The sequence below is a fragment of the Monodon monoceros genome, unplaced genomic scaffold (genome assembly GCF_005190385.1).
Source record: "Monodon monoceros isolate NGI ecotype Baffin Bay Population unplaced genomic scaffold, NGI_Narwhal_1 Super_Scaffold_21, whole genome shotgun sequence".
In the NCBI taxonomy this organism is placed as follows: domain Eukaryota; kingdom Metazoa; phylum Chordata; class Mammalia; order Artiodactyla; family Monodontidae; genus Monodon; species Monodon monoceros.
This window is the reverse complement of record NW_021703778.1, coordinates 76,469,996-76,483,273: the sequence shown is the minus strand read 5'-3', so window position 1 is coordinate 76,483,273 and position 13,278 is coordinate 76,469,996. Positions and strand designations below refer to the sequence as shown.

The 13,278-nt window shown below is 47.3% G+C and overlaps 1 protein-coding gene across 3 annotated transcripts; it reads left to right on the top strand.

Annotated features, from left to right (window-relative positions):
- The first annotated feature begins 331 nt into the window (after positions 1 to 331).
- On the top strand, positions 332 to 7,214 carry LOC114904350 (cytochrome P450 1A1). 3 transcript variants are annotated; one of them, XM_029238155.1, is made up of 7 exons: positions 332 to 439; positions 3,265 to 4,129; positions 4,685 to 4,811; positions 4,900 to 4,989; positions 5,083 to 5,206; positions 5,352 to 5,438; positions 5,602 to 7,214. In XM_029238155.1, the coding sequence occupies exons 2-7, from the start codon at positions 3,293 to 3,295 to the stop codon at positions 5,885 to 5,887; spliced, it is 1,551 nt and encodes a 516-aa protein (XP_029093988.1). In that variant the 5' UTR covers positions 332 to 439; positions 3,265 to 3,292; the 3' UTR covers positions 5,888 to 7,214. The 3 variants fall into 3 exon arrangements, with proteins under 3 accessions (XP_029093988.1, XP_029093989.1, XP_029093990.1); XM_029238156.1 differs by having other exon boundaries at positions 337 to 424; positions 5,602 to 6,276; XM_029238157.1 differs by lacking the exons at positions 332 to 439; positions 5,352 to 5,438 and having other exon boundaries at positions 3,293 to 4,129; positions 5,602 to 6,276.
- The last annotated feature ends 6,064 nt before the right edge of the window (positions 7,215 to 13,278 follow it).

The following is a 13,278-nucleotide window of genomic DNA, read 5'->3' as shown; positions in this document are numbered from 1 at the left end:
CCTGTGCCCGGGGATAGAACACCCCCATACCCTCTTTCGGGCTATCATGGGACTACTTCCCCAAAACCTTCTCAGCTGGGCTCTGCCCTATCCATGGGGTACCTCGGAACTGGGGGTCCCAGGTACACCCCTTTAAGTGCCGACACTTGGTTGAGGCATCCCATAGTGGGTTCTTACCTATCCTCTTGCGTCCTGTCTCCCCACTCCTCTCTCCATCCTAGAGCGACCATTCGCCAGCCGCACCCCCCCCACCCCCCGCCCCATCCCAGCGCTCCAGGAGGCGTGGCCACACGCGAAGGCCGCCTATAAAGGTGGCAGTGCCTTCACGGTCACCCTGAAGGTAACAGTTCCTTGGAGCCTTCCCTGATCTTCTTCGGGGGTCCCTGGCTCCAGGGACCACTCTTCCCAGCTCAGCTCTGCAGCCGCCCCGCAGACGCAGGTGAGTGCTGGGGGCTTCTGGGTTGTCCCTTCCCTCCCCGCAAAGGAAAATTTTGATGCATCAAGGTCTTTCTGGTCTAGCACCTCAAAAAAAGGAGGCTAAGAGTGTCCTTAGTGAGGAGGCAGTCTAGCTTCCTCACTAAGTGGGGAAACTGAAGCCTGAGGAAGGGCAGGACTTGCCCGAGGTCCCACGACTAGTATCAGAACTCTAGATGCAGACGCTCCCCTCTCAGGGCTCCAGGACCCAGGCTCCAGCTCCATCTCCCACTGACTCCATGAATGCCTTGGGGCTTCCCCATGAGGCTCACCTGGGAGGCTGGAATAAGGACACAGGTGAGCCAGTGCAGCCCTCCTTCAGGCTGTGTGAGGGGGGCTTCTCCTGGGTGGTCAGGGTAGATGGAGGGGGCAGGTTGGGTTCTTACTAGCTGTACCCTGACTTATCTAAAAGCTACCCCTGGCTGGAGACACCCTCCCAAGGCATAGCTTGTCAGTGCTGAGGTGTGCTGGCCCGACATGGGAAGCTGATCTGAGTGGGAGTCCTGGGCACTGCCGAGGGGCCTACCCTGTTCCATTGACTGACTGTCTTCTCTGTCCTCTGCTGGGGGCAGTCAATGTGAGAGACTGCCCGCTGCAGAAAGCTTGACCCTGAAAACTCAGCAGTCACACCTCTCTTGGCCTCCTACCATCTTTTTTTTTTCAAAATTAACAGCCACAATAGTTTATTTACCATTGAACTCTTTATAAGATATTTACAAGACAACCAATTTTACACATCAGAAATGGTATAAAAGTATGAATTACAACACAGACAACAATATGAAATGGGCATAAAACAAAGCTGAAGTGGACAGAAAAGCAATTTCTCTTTTTAATTTATTAACACTAGCTTAAACCTTGTTAAGGAAAGAAACAAAGAACTGTGTTTTAGGAGAATTGCTGGGCCTTCAGTTGAAGATTGAATTTCACAGTGTTGTATCCCACGTAGGGAAAAAATAAGACTAATTTTCCCCCCACACTTTAACACACTGTAATTTTGCTCTTGGAACTTTGCTAATCTACTCTCTAACCTCCTTCTCAACAAAACTTCAACATATCCAAATCAAAGGAGAATTGATCAAACGATTGGCCTCCTACCATCTTATGAAGGCTAGAGGTCTTTGGGGCACCCACTGTGCAGAAGGGAAAACCATGGCACACCAAGCCCTAGCAGTATCCCCAATTCACTCAAGGAATTGGGACTAAAGTGTGCTTTGGGATTCAGCTCCTCCAGGAAGCCTCCCTAGACAGATGGCTATAGTAGTTGAGGTAGGAACCATATAACCTCCCCATCTTGGCTGGCTCTTCTGTGGGGAAACCTCACTAGTCAGACTGTGAGTTTCCCCAGGTCAGATCTGGGTTTTCTCTTCTCAGCTGGGCACCCTGAATCAGAGATCATGTCGCACTCCCTCTCTCAGGTGATGTGACTGGAGCTGAAAAGGGTAAAATGAACCGACTAATCCAAGGCCACATCATAGAGCCTGGAACACTGGGTGTCCTGACCACCGGTCCAGGGCACCAGTAAGATGTCCCAGTCCGAGCCCCATGCCTCGAAGAGAGTAGTCCATGAATATGTACACCCTTTCTAGACCGAACCTAGAGAGAAAGTATTGTCTCAGCCTCTGTTAAACTCAGCTCCATTCCTAGTTTCCCAGATTCCAGTCTGGAGTTTTCTTGCAGCCTTTGCCTGGTGGGAGCCTTCCATTTATTCACAGCTCTCTTGTGACTGGCAGATGGGGGAGGCCCAGACTATTCATTCATTGAGAATTGAGCCCAGTGAAAACCCTGGCTCGGAATTCTGTGACCGGGAGCCTCAATCTAGCTGGCCTCCAGCTGCTTTTAAACCGAGGGTCAGTTGAACTCAGAGAGCTGGGGATGAGGGCAGAGTGGCTTAGACAGTAAGTAAGGGGGCAGTCCCCTGTCCCTGCCCCACCCTGTCCCAGAGTCTGGCAGGATTCCCTAGACCCTGGGTTTGAGCAATAGAGAACTGAGGGTTCTGGGAAAATCCCTTTTCATCGATTGATCTGACCACTCTTCCAAGGGAAGTGCCTATGACAGGAGCTGGAAACTTCCCAGGGAACTTTCCCTAAGAGGTCTGAGTCCTGGCTCTGTCTGAGTGCTGGGTGGCTTTAGCCAGTCAGTGCCTCCTCTGGAGGTGAGTTTCCCCAAATGTGAAACAAGGCTGAAGGAGTGGATGATCCGTTGCTCTCTGACAGTGTTTTCCCTAGTTGGGTGGGTAGTACTCAAGGGGAATTGGGTGATACACATCGATTATGTGTTTATTTTAATATATGTTAGGGGAAAAAACACCTGTACTTTCACACAGATATTATGGTTTGGAATGCTGCTAAGTGTGTGGATTTAAAGTTGATTTTAGAAAAATATGAAGTACATAATAGTATAGGTGCTCTATGGAAATCACAGGCTGATGTTTAGATTGGTGCAGCAGTTAAGAGAAAGTGCTCTGGAATTAGGCAAATTTGGATTGGAATTTGGATCCTATACGTCCTGGCTGTGTGACCTTGGGCAAGTTACATACCTTCTCTGAGCCTCACTGCAGTCTACCACATAGGCTGTGGCCAGGACTGAATGAAGAATAACTAAAATTCTTGGCACATAGTAGCAGCTCAACAAACAGCTTCTCCTACCTCCTCTTCCCCTTCATGTCCAGTGAACAGTTCTGGATAAGGTTTTCCGTTTCTTTGACGAGTGTGCTGACACTTTAGGACACTGGTTCCTCCCAGCTCCCCATCTGATGTCTTGATCTTTCCCTCCTATCCCACCTCTCAGCGGCCACCTTGGAATCTCTACACTGATCATGTTCTCTGTGTTTGGAATCTCCATCCCCATCTCAGCCACAGAGCTTCTCCTGGCCTCTGCCACCTTCTGCCTGGTATTCTGGGTGGTCAGGGCCTGGCAGCCTCGGGTCCCTAAAGGCCTGAAGAGTCCACCAGGGCCCTGGAGCTGGCCCCTGATCGGGCACGTGCTGACCTTGGGGAAGAGCCCACACTTGGCCCTGTCGCGGCTGAGCCAGCGCTATGGAGACGTGCTGCAGATCCGCATTGGCTGCACACCCGTGCTGGTGCTCAGCGGCCTGGACACCATCCGGCAGGCCCTGGTACGGCAGGGTGATGATTTCAAGGGCCGGCCTGACCTCTACAGCTTCACCTTAGTCGCTGATGGCCAGAGTATGACCTTCAACCCAGACTCTGGACCGGTGTGGGCTGCCCGGCGACGCCTGGCCCAGAATGCTCTCAACTCCTTCTCCGTTGCCTCAGACCCGGCTTCCTCATCCTCCTGTTACCTGGAAGAGCACGTGAGCAAGGAGGCTGAGGCCCTCATCAGCAAGTTCCAGGAGCTGATGGCAGGACCTGGGCGCTTTGACCCCTACAGGTATGTAGTGGTGTCAGTGGCCAATGTCATCTGTGCCATGTGCTTCGGCCGACGCTATGACCATGACAGCCAAGAGCTGCTTAGCATAGTCAGTCTGAGTAATGAGTTCGGGGAGGTGGCTGCCTCTGGGAACCCAGCCGACTTCATCCCTATCCTCCGTTACCTGCCCAACACTGCCCTGGATGTCTTCAAGGACTTGAATCAGAGGTTCTACATTTTCATGCAGAAGATGCTCAAGGAACACTATAAAACGTTTGAGAAGGTACAGGCTGGGGAGGGGCAGGTGAGTGGTAGGGAGTGGGTGGGGTCAGGGGTCAGGAGGTCAGAGAGAACTGGAGCAGCATAGGGTTTGGCAGGCTCTCGCAGGCCTTCACCCTGGGATTTTGAAGCCAGTAGTGGAGGGGACTCCATCCTTGGCAGGGAGATAGAACTTTTTCTTGACCAGCCCTTCTATCTTTCCATCAGACAGCAATATTTACTGAGTAGCCTGTCCATGCAGGACCCTAGGCCAGTTATTGTGGGGACCAGAAAGAGTTAAAGAGTTGGTCTTCCGGCCTCATGGGAGAGAAAAGGGTAAAAAACATGTCCAGATGATAATGGTACTGGACTCTGTGTCAGGTGTCCCTCGAGTTGGGGCTGCAAGTATCCTGAGTCAGGAGACAGCCTTGGAGAGGCAAGAGAAGCTGCAATGGTAGTCTTGGGCGTGGGGCAGTCACCTGCTGAAGGAAGATGCTATAGGGATGGGAAGGGACCAGGCCTGGATGAGAGGCAAGTCTGGGTTTGGGATCTTGCTCACCCGTGGGCCTTCCCTACCCAGGGCCACATTCGGGACATCACAGACAGCCTGATTGAGCACTGTCAGGACAAGAGACTGGATGAGAATGCCAATATCCAGGTGTCAGATGAGAAGATCGTTAATGTCGTCATGGACCTCTTTGGAGCTGGTATGAGCTACCCCGTTGTGCCCTTCCTCTTCCCAGCTGTCCTGACCCACCAACCACCTAACTTTGCCCTCTATTCTCCCCTGGCCAGGGTTTGACACAGTCACAACTGCCATCTCCTGGAGCCTCATGTACCTGGTGACAAGCCCCAGCGTGCAGAAAAAGATTCAGGAGGAGCTGGGTAGGTGGTAGTTTCCTTCAGTGTGCTCAAGGCAGGAGGTCCGGCCAAGGTCTGAGTGGCCCCTTCATCTGTCTGGTCCTTTCTGTTCTGCAGACACAGTGATTGGCAGCGCACGGCAGCCCCGGCTCTCTGACAGACCCCAGCTGCCCTATTTGGAGGCGTTCATTCTGGAGACCTTCCGACATTCCTCTTTCGTCCCCTTCACCATCCCCCACAGGTGAGGCTCCACGGGTCCGCTGCTGTCTGATGCTGGGCCTTACTCCAGTTCATGTACCTGATCAGGGTGGTGGGAGGGACACGGTATGGGAGGCAGGGGGATCTCCTTGTGGCCCTGAGCCTAACTGAGCTTCCCCCCTCCCCAGTACCACAAGAGACACAAGTCTGAATGGCTTTTACATCCCCAAGGGGCGTTGTGTCTTTGTAAACCAGTGGCAGATCAACCATGACCAGTAAGTTGAGAGGGGGCAGGGGAAGCTTCACTCTCTCCTAAGCTTCAGACTCTCCTGTCCCTGAGCTACTTGCCTAAACCCTATTCTTTTGAGCTGGGGCTCAACCTACCTGATGGTTCTGAGCCCCCAAGCTGCTACTTCGGCTGCCTCTCTTCAATTACAGGAAGCTGTGGGATAATCCATCTGCCTTCTGGCCAGAACGGTTTCTCACTGCTGATGGCACCATTAACAAAGCACTCAGTGAGAAGGTGATTCTTTTCGGTCTGGGCAAGCGGAAGTGCATCGGTGAGACCATCGCCCGCTGGGAGGTCTTTCTCTTCCTGGCCATCCTCCTGCAGCAGGTGGAATTCCGTGTGACCCCGGGTGTGAAGGTGGACATGACCCCCATTTACGGGCTGACCATGAAGCATGCCCACTGTGAGCACTTCCAGGTGCACATGCGCTCTTAGGGGACGGAGAGCCCTGCAGCCTAGACTCTCTACTGGCCTGTCTGGGCAGCCAGGCCAGGGGGCTGACCCAGGGAGTCTAAACTTTGGCCTAAACGCACAGATATTGTCTGGCTGACTTTTTGCTGTCTGAGCTGTGGGCAAACCTGAGAGATTATACCTGCCCTCTACCCTGGACTTGTCCTTCTGTGCACTGACCACAGACAGTGGACACAGCAGGGGTCACACAGGAGCTGATGGAGCCCTTCCGAAGTTGTGCTTAAGCTAGGAGGGCTGGAAGGGATAGGGGGTCCTCAGGCCTCTGGAAACCTCTAAAGAGCTCTCTGGAAGCCCCTGGGCTCACCAGCTGGCTGGCTCTCTGTTCAGGCTGACTGGCTTGAGAAACATTTAGAGCAGGCAACACCAGGGCCTGTCCAATCTCTTTGACAATTGGGAGCCGTCAAGAGTGAAGGGGAGGGATTTCCCTGGTGGCGCAGTGGTTAAGAATCCGCCTGCCAATGCAGGGGACACGGGTTCGATCCCTGGTCCAGGAAGATCCCACATGCCACAGAGCAACTAACCCCGTGCACCACATCTACTGAGCCTGCACTCTAGAGCCCATGAGCCACAACTACTGAGCCTGCGTCCTGCAACTACTGAAGCCCCCATGCCTAGAGCCCGTGCTCCACAACAAGAGAAGCCACCGCAGTGAGAAGCCCGTGCACCGCAACGAAGAGTAGCCCCCACTCGCCATAACTAAAGAAAGCCTGCACGCAGCAACGAAGACCCAAAGTAGCCAAAAATAAATAAATAAATAAATAAATTTATTAGGGAAAAAAAAAAAGAGTGAAAGGGAGAGGCAGTCCAGGATACCGACACAGTGGTGGTCTCCCCGCTTATACAAGGCTGAGCAATCTGACCACTAGGGTCTGGGACACTGTGCCTGGGAGATCACCTTCCTCTCTGCAGGTGGGAACAGGTCTGCCTCCTGGCCTTGCAAGGCCCCTGTTCCTGTCCAGGATGGGCTGGGGACTTGTGTTTAAGGGGAGCAGAGAGCAGAGGGAGTACCCAAATCCAGGCACCAGGACCAGGTCAGGAGGGAAGGGGTAGTAATTCAATCACCTTCTACTGGGTCTCCTTTCCCTATGCCCTGTGTTAAAACGTCTTTTAAAAATGTTTGTATGCAAGGGCCTTTTTATTTTAGCCTGTATTGTACTTGTATGTTTGCATTTACCATATATGAGAGCTTAAGAACAGTTTATTGAGTGCTATGGAGAAAATTCTAACCCAAGTATCCAGAAATGTGTGGGAAGCATCTACCTGAGCTAAATAAAGATATTATCCAAAAGTCGTATAGGTGGAGAGTTTTAAAATCTTGAGTGAAGCCATCGCTCATCTATGTTCCCACTCTGATCCCAATCTCATGTTGGGTTTTACTGTGGGAGGACGAAGGGGAGGAGGAGGCGGTGGAGAGGTGAAGCTGCTGCTCTCAGGCAGCTCACGGTCTGGCTGGACACAAGACTCTATCACTTCACTGGCTTCCTCCTTCTCTAACTGATCACACATTGATGAAGAACATTCTCTGGACCAGGCACGGGGGGAGATAAAGTGAATAAAACACGGTTCCTTCAAGAGCTTCCCAAGCTAGTTGGGGGAACTAACTCATTAAAACATCACCCAATTCATTGTGGTCAGGCCTCTACCAGACAGATACATACAGGAGGGTGAAGCCCAGAGCCAGAGGGGGCTGGGTGGGTTGGGGGGGAGTGGGTGCTGGGAAAGGTTACTAGGTCTTGGGGATATCTGCATGGGGCCCTCCTTGGAGGATGGGAGGCAGACTCATTTGGGACTCACAGCATTAGATGCTCAGGTCCAACAGGTGGACTCTGGTCATGGTGTGGGGGAGAGGAAAGGCTCTCAGCTCAGAAGTCATGGTCTGCTCCTCACTAGCCATGCCCGGTTCAGGCCCTGCACCCCTATTAGAACCCAGAACTGGTCACAGATGGAGAACAAAGTGTTTGATTATCAGGCCCCATAGGCCGACTGTTGCCCAGATTTCAACATTGAGATCATCCCTCTCCACCTGGGATGGCAGAGTAGTGGTGCCAAGTTGGGGCAGAGGCTGGACCCACATAGTCAGGAGCTATTCCGGCTAAGGGACTGAAGAGAGATGCACTGTGACCACAGCCCACCTTTCCTCCTGAAGCATTGTGCAGTGGCCAGGAATTGCCATTCATGCACTGTGCTTTCTGGCAGGAGTGGATAGCTCCCACTCACCAAGAGTTTCAGGCCTCTGCAAGGAAAGAGCTGAAGTCAGCTGGAGCAACCCTGTTTATATAGGAAGATGAGGAATTTGGCATCCAATCATTCCTGTACTGACTTAAAAAATAACTTGTATTATATGCTATAACATAGATGAGCCTTGAAAACATCATGCTAAGTGAAAGAAGCCAGACACAAAACGCTACATGTTGTATGCTTCCATTTATATGAAATGTCTAGAACATGCAAACCTGGAGAGACAGAAAGTAGATTAGTGGATGACAGAGGATATGCACAGAGAGAATGGAAGGCGCAGGGCTTCTTTTAGGGGTGGTGGAAATATTCTGGAATAAGATCGTGGTGATGGTTATATAAATTTGTGGATATACTAAAACCCGCTGAATTATGCAGTTTAAAATAGTTAAAACAGTAGAAAAAAAAAGTATGCCAATCTTTATTCTAAAAAAAAGGGAGGAATGGGGACAGCATATGCAAAACAATTTATGGAACTGTTCTCACTAATCATATTGGTAATGGTAATATTAGTATTTTTATTTTGAGACTATAGAGTAATGTGGGTTAAAACAAAGAGCAACTAATAATGAGAATATTCTAATTCATCATCCCCTATATCCTTGAGAACCAGGATCTTTGGCGTGGAAAAAAGGAGGTACACATGTAACATATAAAAGTTTGAGTTAAAAAATATGTTGTGTATATATATATATATATATATATATGTGATATGTATTGTATATTATTATATTATATATAATATATATTATGTATATATTTTTCTAAATGTTAGAAACAATGACCAACTCATAGCAATGAGCATCCCTAATGCCTAGATTACCATCCAGGGCTTCTTGGAGAAATGCTGGTTACAGAACTGGGGCAGAAAATATAAAAGATGAGCCTGGAACAGTTGCTCATACAAGATAGCAAAGAAGCCACAAACACCACCAGGAGTGGATCAAGCCATTCAGGAGCCCAACTGAAGAGGCTCCAAGAGGCCAAAGATAGGACAACTTGACTGTCAATAATAATAATTGCCATTGATTAAAACCTATCAAATACCTTTGAATCCATGAGTTTATATATATATATATAATATATATATATACACACACATATATTTAAATTAGTTGTTCATCTTCAGAAAAACCAATTCACTACCTTAAAAAATGAAAAACAAAGGCAAAGAAGCAAGCATTCATTCTACCTTCCCTATGTGAACTATACTTACAGATAACCAAATAGTACATAAGAAGAAGCATCTCTTAATGAAAGTATTCCAATTAATAAATGAAAAAGAAATAATAGAATTGGAATGTCACTATTTTGTATCCACCACTAAATGAATGGATCTGGGCATTGCATCCAACAAACGCCAGCATCATAAAAAGGGAGAAAACCAGATATGTGCCTCATGATAAAAGAAGCCAACACTGCCCACGGTATTGCCAAAGGGACTGAACCAGAGTCTGGCCGAGCCTCTGGATCCAGCTGTCAATTTGCAGTAATAGAGCGGATGAAGAAACATGCTGAATGGAAGAGGGAACCTCCATACTGTTCTCCATAGTGGCTGTATCAATTTACATTCCCACTAACAGTGCAAGAGTGTTCCCTTTTCTCTACACCCTCTCCAGCATTTATTGTTTCTAGATTTTTTGATGATGGCCATTCTGACTGGTGTGAGATGATATCTCATTGTAGTTTTCATTTGCATTTCTCTAATGATTAGTGATGTTGAGCATTCTTTCATGTGTTTGTTGGCAATCTGTATATCTTCTTTGGAGAAATTTCTATTTAGGTCTTCTGCCCATTTTTGGATTGGGTTGGTTGTTTTTTGTTATTGAGCTGCATGAGCTGCTTGTAAATTTTGGAGATTAATCCTTTGTCAGTTGCTTCATTTGCAAATATTTTCTCCCACTCTGAGGGTTGTCTTTTGGTCTTGTTTATGGTTTCCTTTGCTGTATAAAAGCTTTTAAGTTTCATTAGGTCCCATTTGTTTATTTTTATTTCGATTTCTCTAGGAGGTGGGTCAAAAAGGATCTTGCTGTGATTTATGTCATAGAGTGTTCTGCCTATGTTTTCCTCTAAGAGTTTGATAGTGTCTGGCCTTACATTTAGGTCTTTAATCCATTTTGAGTTTATTTTTGTGTATGGTGTTAGGGAGTGTTCTAATTTCATACTTTTACACGTACCTGTCCAGTTTTCCCAGCACCACTTATTGAAGAGGCTGTCTTTTTTCCACTGTATATTCTTGCCTCCTTTATCAAAGATAAGGTGACCATATGTGCGTGGGTTTATCTCTGGGCTTTCTATCTTGTTCCATTGATCTATATTTCTGTTTTTGTGCCAGTACCATACTGTCTTGATTACTGTAGCTTTGTAGTATAGTCTGAAGTCAGGGAGCCTAAAGTTCTATTTCTTAACCTGGGTGTGGTTCAAGAAAACTCGTTTTATAAAAATGAAGGGAATAACAGAAATAACTTGTATCGCTCATTGCTTTTTAGAGATATAATTTATATATGTTGTCAATGCCCTTCAGTCAGAGACCACTAAGAACACACCTGTAGTTAAACAAGCTAGGTTTCTTATTCATCGCAGTAAGGTAAAACACACACCATGGGGAACTGTAGGGGTCTCAATAAGAGGATGTCAGAAAGAACTTAAATGATTTGGGCTTTGGCTGAGTGATACAGGGGAGGGTTAGCTCTAGGTTGGACATTGTCAGAAAGTGGGGACAATTCTATGATAAGGTATTTGGTGGGTAGCATTGTGACCTTGCTTTTATTTGTGCTCAGACAAAATTATAAACTAGCCTTGTTTTTTTCTGTTTAAAAACCATTGAGGGCTTCCCTGGTGACACAGTGGTTAAGAATCCGCCTGCCAATGCAGGGGACACAGGTTCGAGCCCTGGTCTGGGAAGATCCCACATGCCACGGAGCAACTAAGCCCGTGCACCACAACTACTGAGCCTGCATGCTGCAACTAACGAAGCCCACGCGTCTAGAGCCCGTGCTCCACAACAAGAGAAGCCACCACAATGAGAAGCCTGAGCACTGCAACAAAGAGTAGCCCCTGCTTGCTGCAACTAGAGAAAGCCCGCGTGCAGCAACGAAAACCCAACAGCAGCCAAAATAAATAAATAGATAAATAAATAAATAAATTTAAAAAACCATTGATAAAGGACCTCCCTGGTGGCACAGTGGGTAAGACTCTGCGCTCCCAATGCAGGGGGCCTGGGTTTGATGGTCAGGGAATTAGATCCCACATACATGCCGCAACTAAGGGGTCCACCTGCCACAACTAAGACCTGGTGCAACCAAATAAATAAATATTAAAAATAAATTTAAAAAATGTTGGTAAAGTATACATAATATAAAATTTACCATCTTAACCATTTTAAGTGTACAGTTCAGTGGTATTAAATTCATTCACAATGTTAGGCAATCATCACCACCATCCATATCCATAGCACTGGAACACTGAAACCCTATACTCATTAAGCAATAACTCCCTATTTTCTCCTTCCTGCAGCCATTCTACTTCTGTCTCTATGAAGAGTTTCATTTTTATCATCTTCTCAGAATAACCTGTGTGGGGCTGGTGTTCTGTGAGAAAAGAACCAGAGAAGGGGAGAACAAAATGGCCTATGAGCGTCAGAACAGCCTGTAATAATACTGTGGTTCAGCTGTGAGCACCAGATCAGTTCCAGCTGTCAGGAGCTGCTCTTTCTCCATCCTCCTTTTAGGTCAAGAACAGGCAAAGTTAGGGCTTCCCTGGTGGCGCAGTGGTTAAGAATCCATCTGCCAATGCAGGGGACACGGGTTTGAGCCCTGGTCCAGGAAGATCGCACATGCCGCAGAGCAACTAAGCATGTGCACTGTAACTACTGAGCCTGCACTCTAGAGCCCAAGAGGCACAACTACTGAGCCCACGTGCCACAACTACTGAAGCCTGTGAGCCTAGAACCTGTGCTCCGCGACAAGAGAAGCCACAACAATGAAAAGCCCATGCACCACAACAAAGAGTAGCCCCCACTCACTACAACCAGAGAAAAGCTCACATGCAGCAACGAAGACAATGCAGCCAAAAAAATAAAATAAAATAAAAATAATAAAAAGAACAAAGTTAAGTCTCAGGACATTCATACATTATGTCCAGATTTTCATCATTGCTAAGGTTTTGCTGATTAAGATCAATTTGCTGATCAAGAAGGCCATCCACTGAATGTAGTCTATAATTGAACCAGGATTAATCTTTTATGTTTCTGTTGTGGGATGAGTTACTGGACCATCTGTTGTGACAATGGCTGCCCTACTAGTAGTGCCCCAATGGTACTTAGATTCTGGATAGTCTGTATTGGTACGTATTGTAACATAGGTAATTATCAGGATCAAAGTGGCTATTAGTCTTTCGATAGGTCTGGAAGCCAAGGACCTAGATTATTCAATACATGCAGTCAAAACATGTCCCAGAATCCAACTGGGCCTATTTTATAGAGTCAGGTTGCTTTTTCTGTTTGCCCTGTCGTATTTACATAGTTGTAGCAATGTTGACTTGGTGGACTAGAGGAAATCACGGGCTGTATGATTGTTCATGACAACTCTTGTTAATGGATTTAGGGTACTTTGTGGGCTTTCAGAGCAGTGGGGTCCTATATGACTTCTGGTAGGTCAGAGACAAGCTTTAAACGTTTTTTAGCTGTACTATTCCCACTGTAGGAATTGTAGTTGGCAGAGTATGCATGAAGAGGAATTCAGTTATTCCCCTTGGAAGTTCTCCTGAATAATCTGTGCTTGCCTCATTCTGGAGGCTTCTGCGTGTCCCTTTTTAAGGGAGCATGATATACTTCAGTGTCCATAAAAAGAAACACTCATATATTGCTGTGGAAATGTACAATGATGTGGCTGCTTTGGAAAACAGTTCTTCAAAAGGTTAAACATAGTTATGACCCAGAAATTCCATTCTTAGTTATGCCTAACATTCTCGAAATTTTTCACATGAATGTTGTGAAAATATTACACAAAATATCACACAAAAACTTGCACAGGAATGTTCGTAACAGTGTTATACATAGTAGCCAAAAAAGTGGAAACAATCCACATGTTAATCATTTATGAAAGGATAACAAAATGTGA

Excerpts from the sequence above, each read along its gene's own strand:
- LOC114904350 (XM_029238155.1), top strand. The coding sequence starts at position 3,293 with ATGTTCTCTGTGTTTGGAATCTCCATCCCCATCTCAGCCACAGAGCTT. Across the intron at positions 4,130-4,684 it reads ACTATAAAACGTTTGAGAAG|GGCCACATTCGGGACATCAC; the intron begins GTACAGGCTGGG and ends TTCCCTACCCAG. Across the intron at positions 5,207-5,351 it reads CCCTTCACCATCCCCCACAG|TACCACAAGAGACACAAGTC; the intron begins GTGAGGCTCCAC and ends CCCCCTCCCCAG.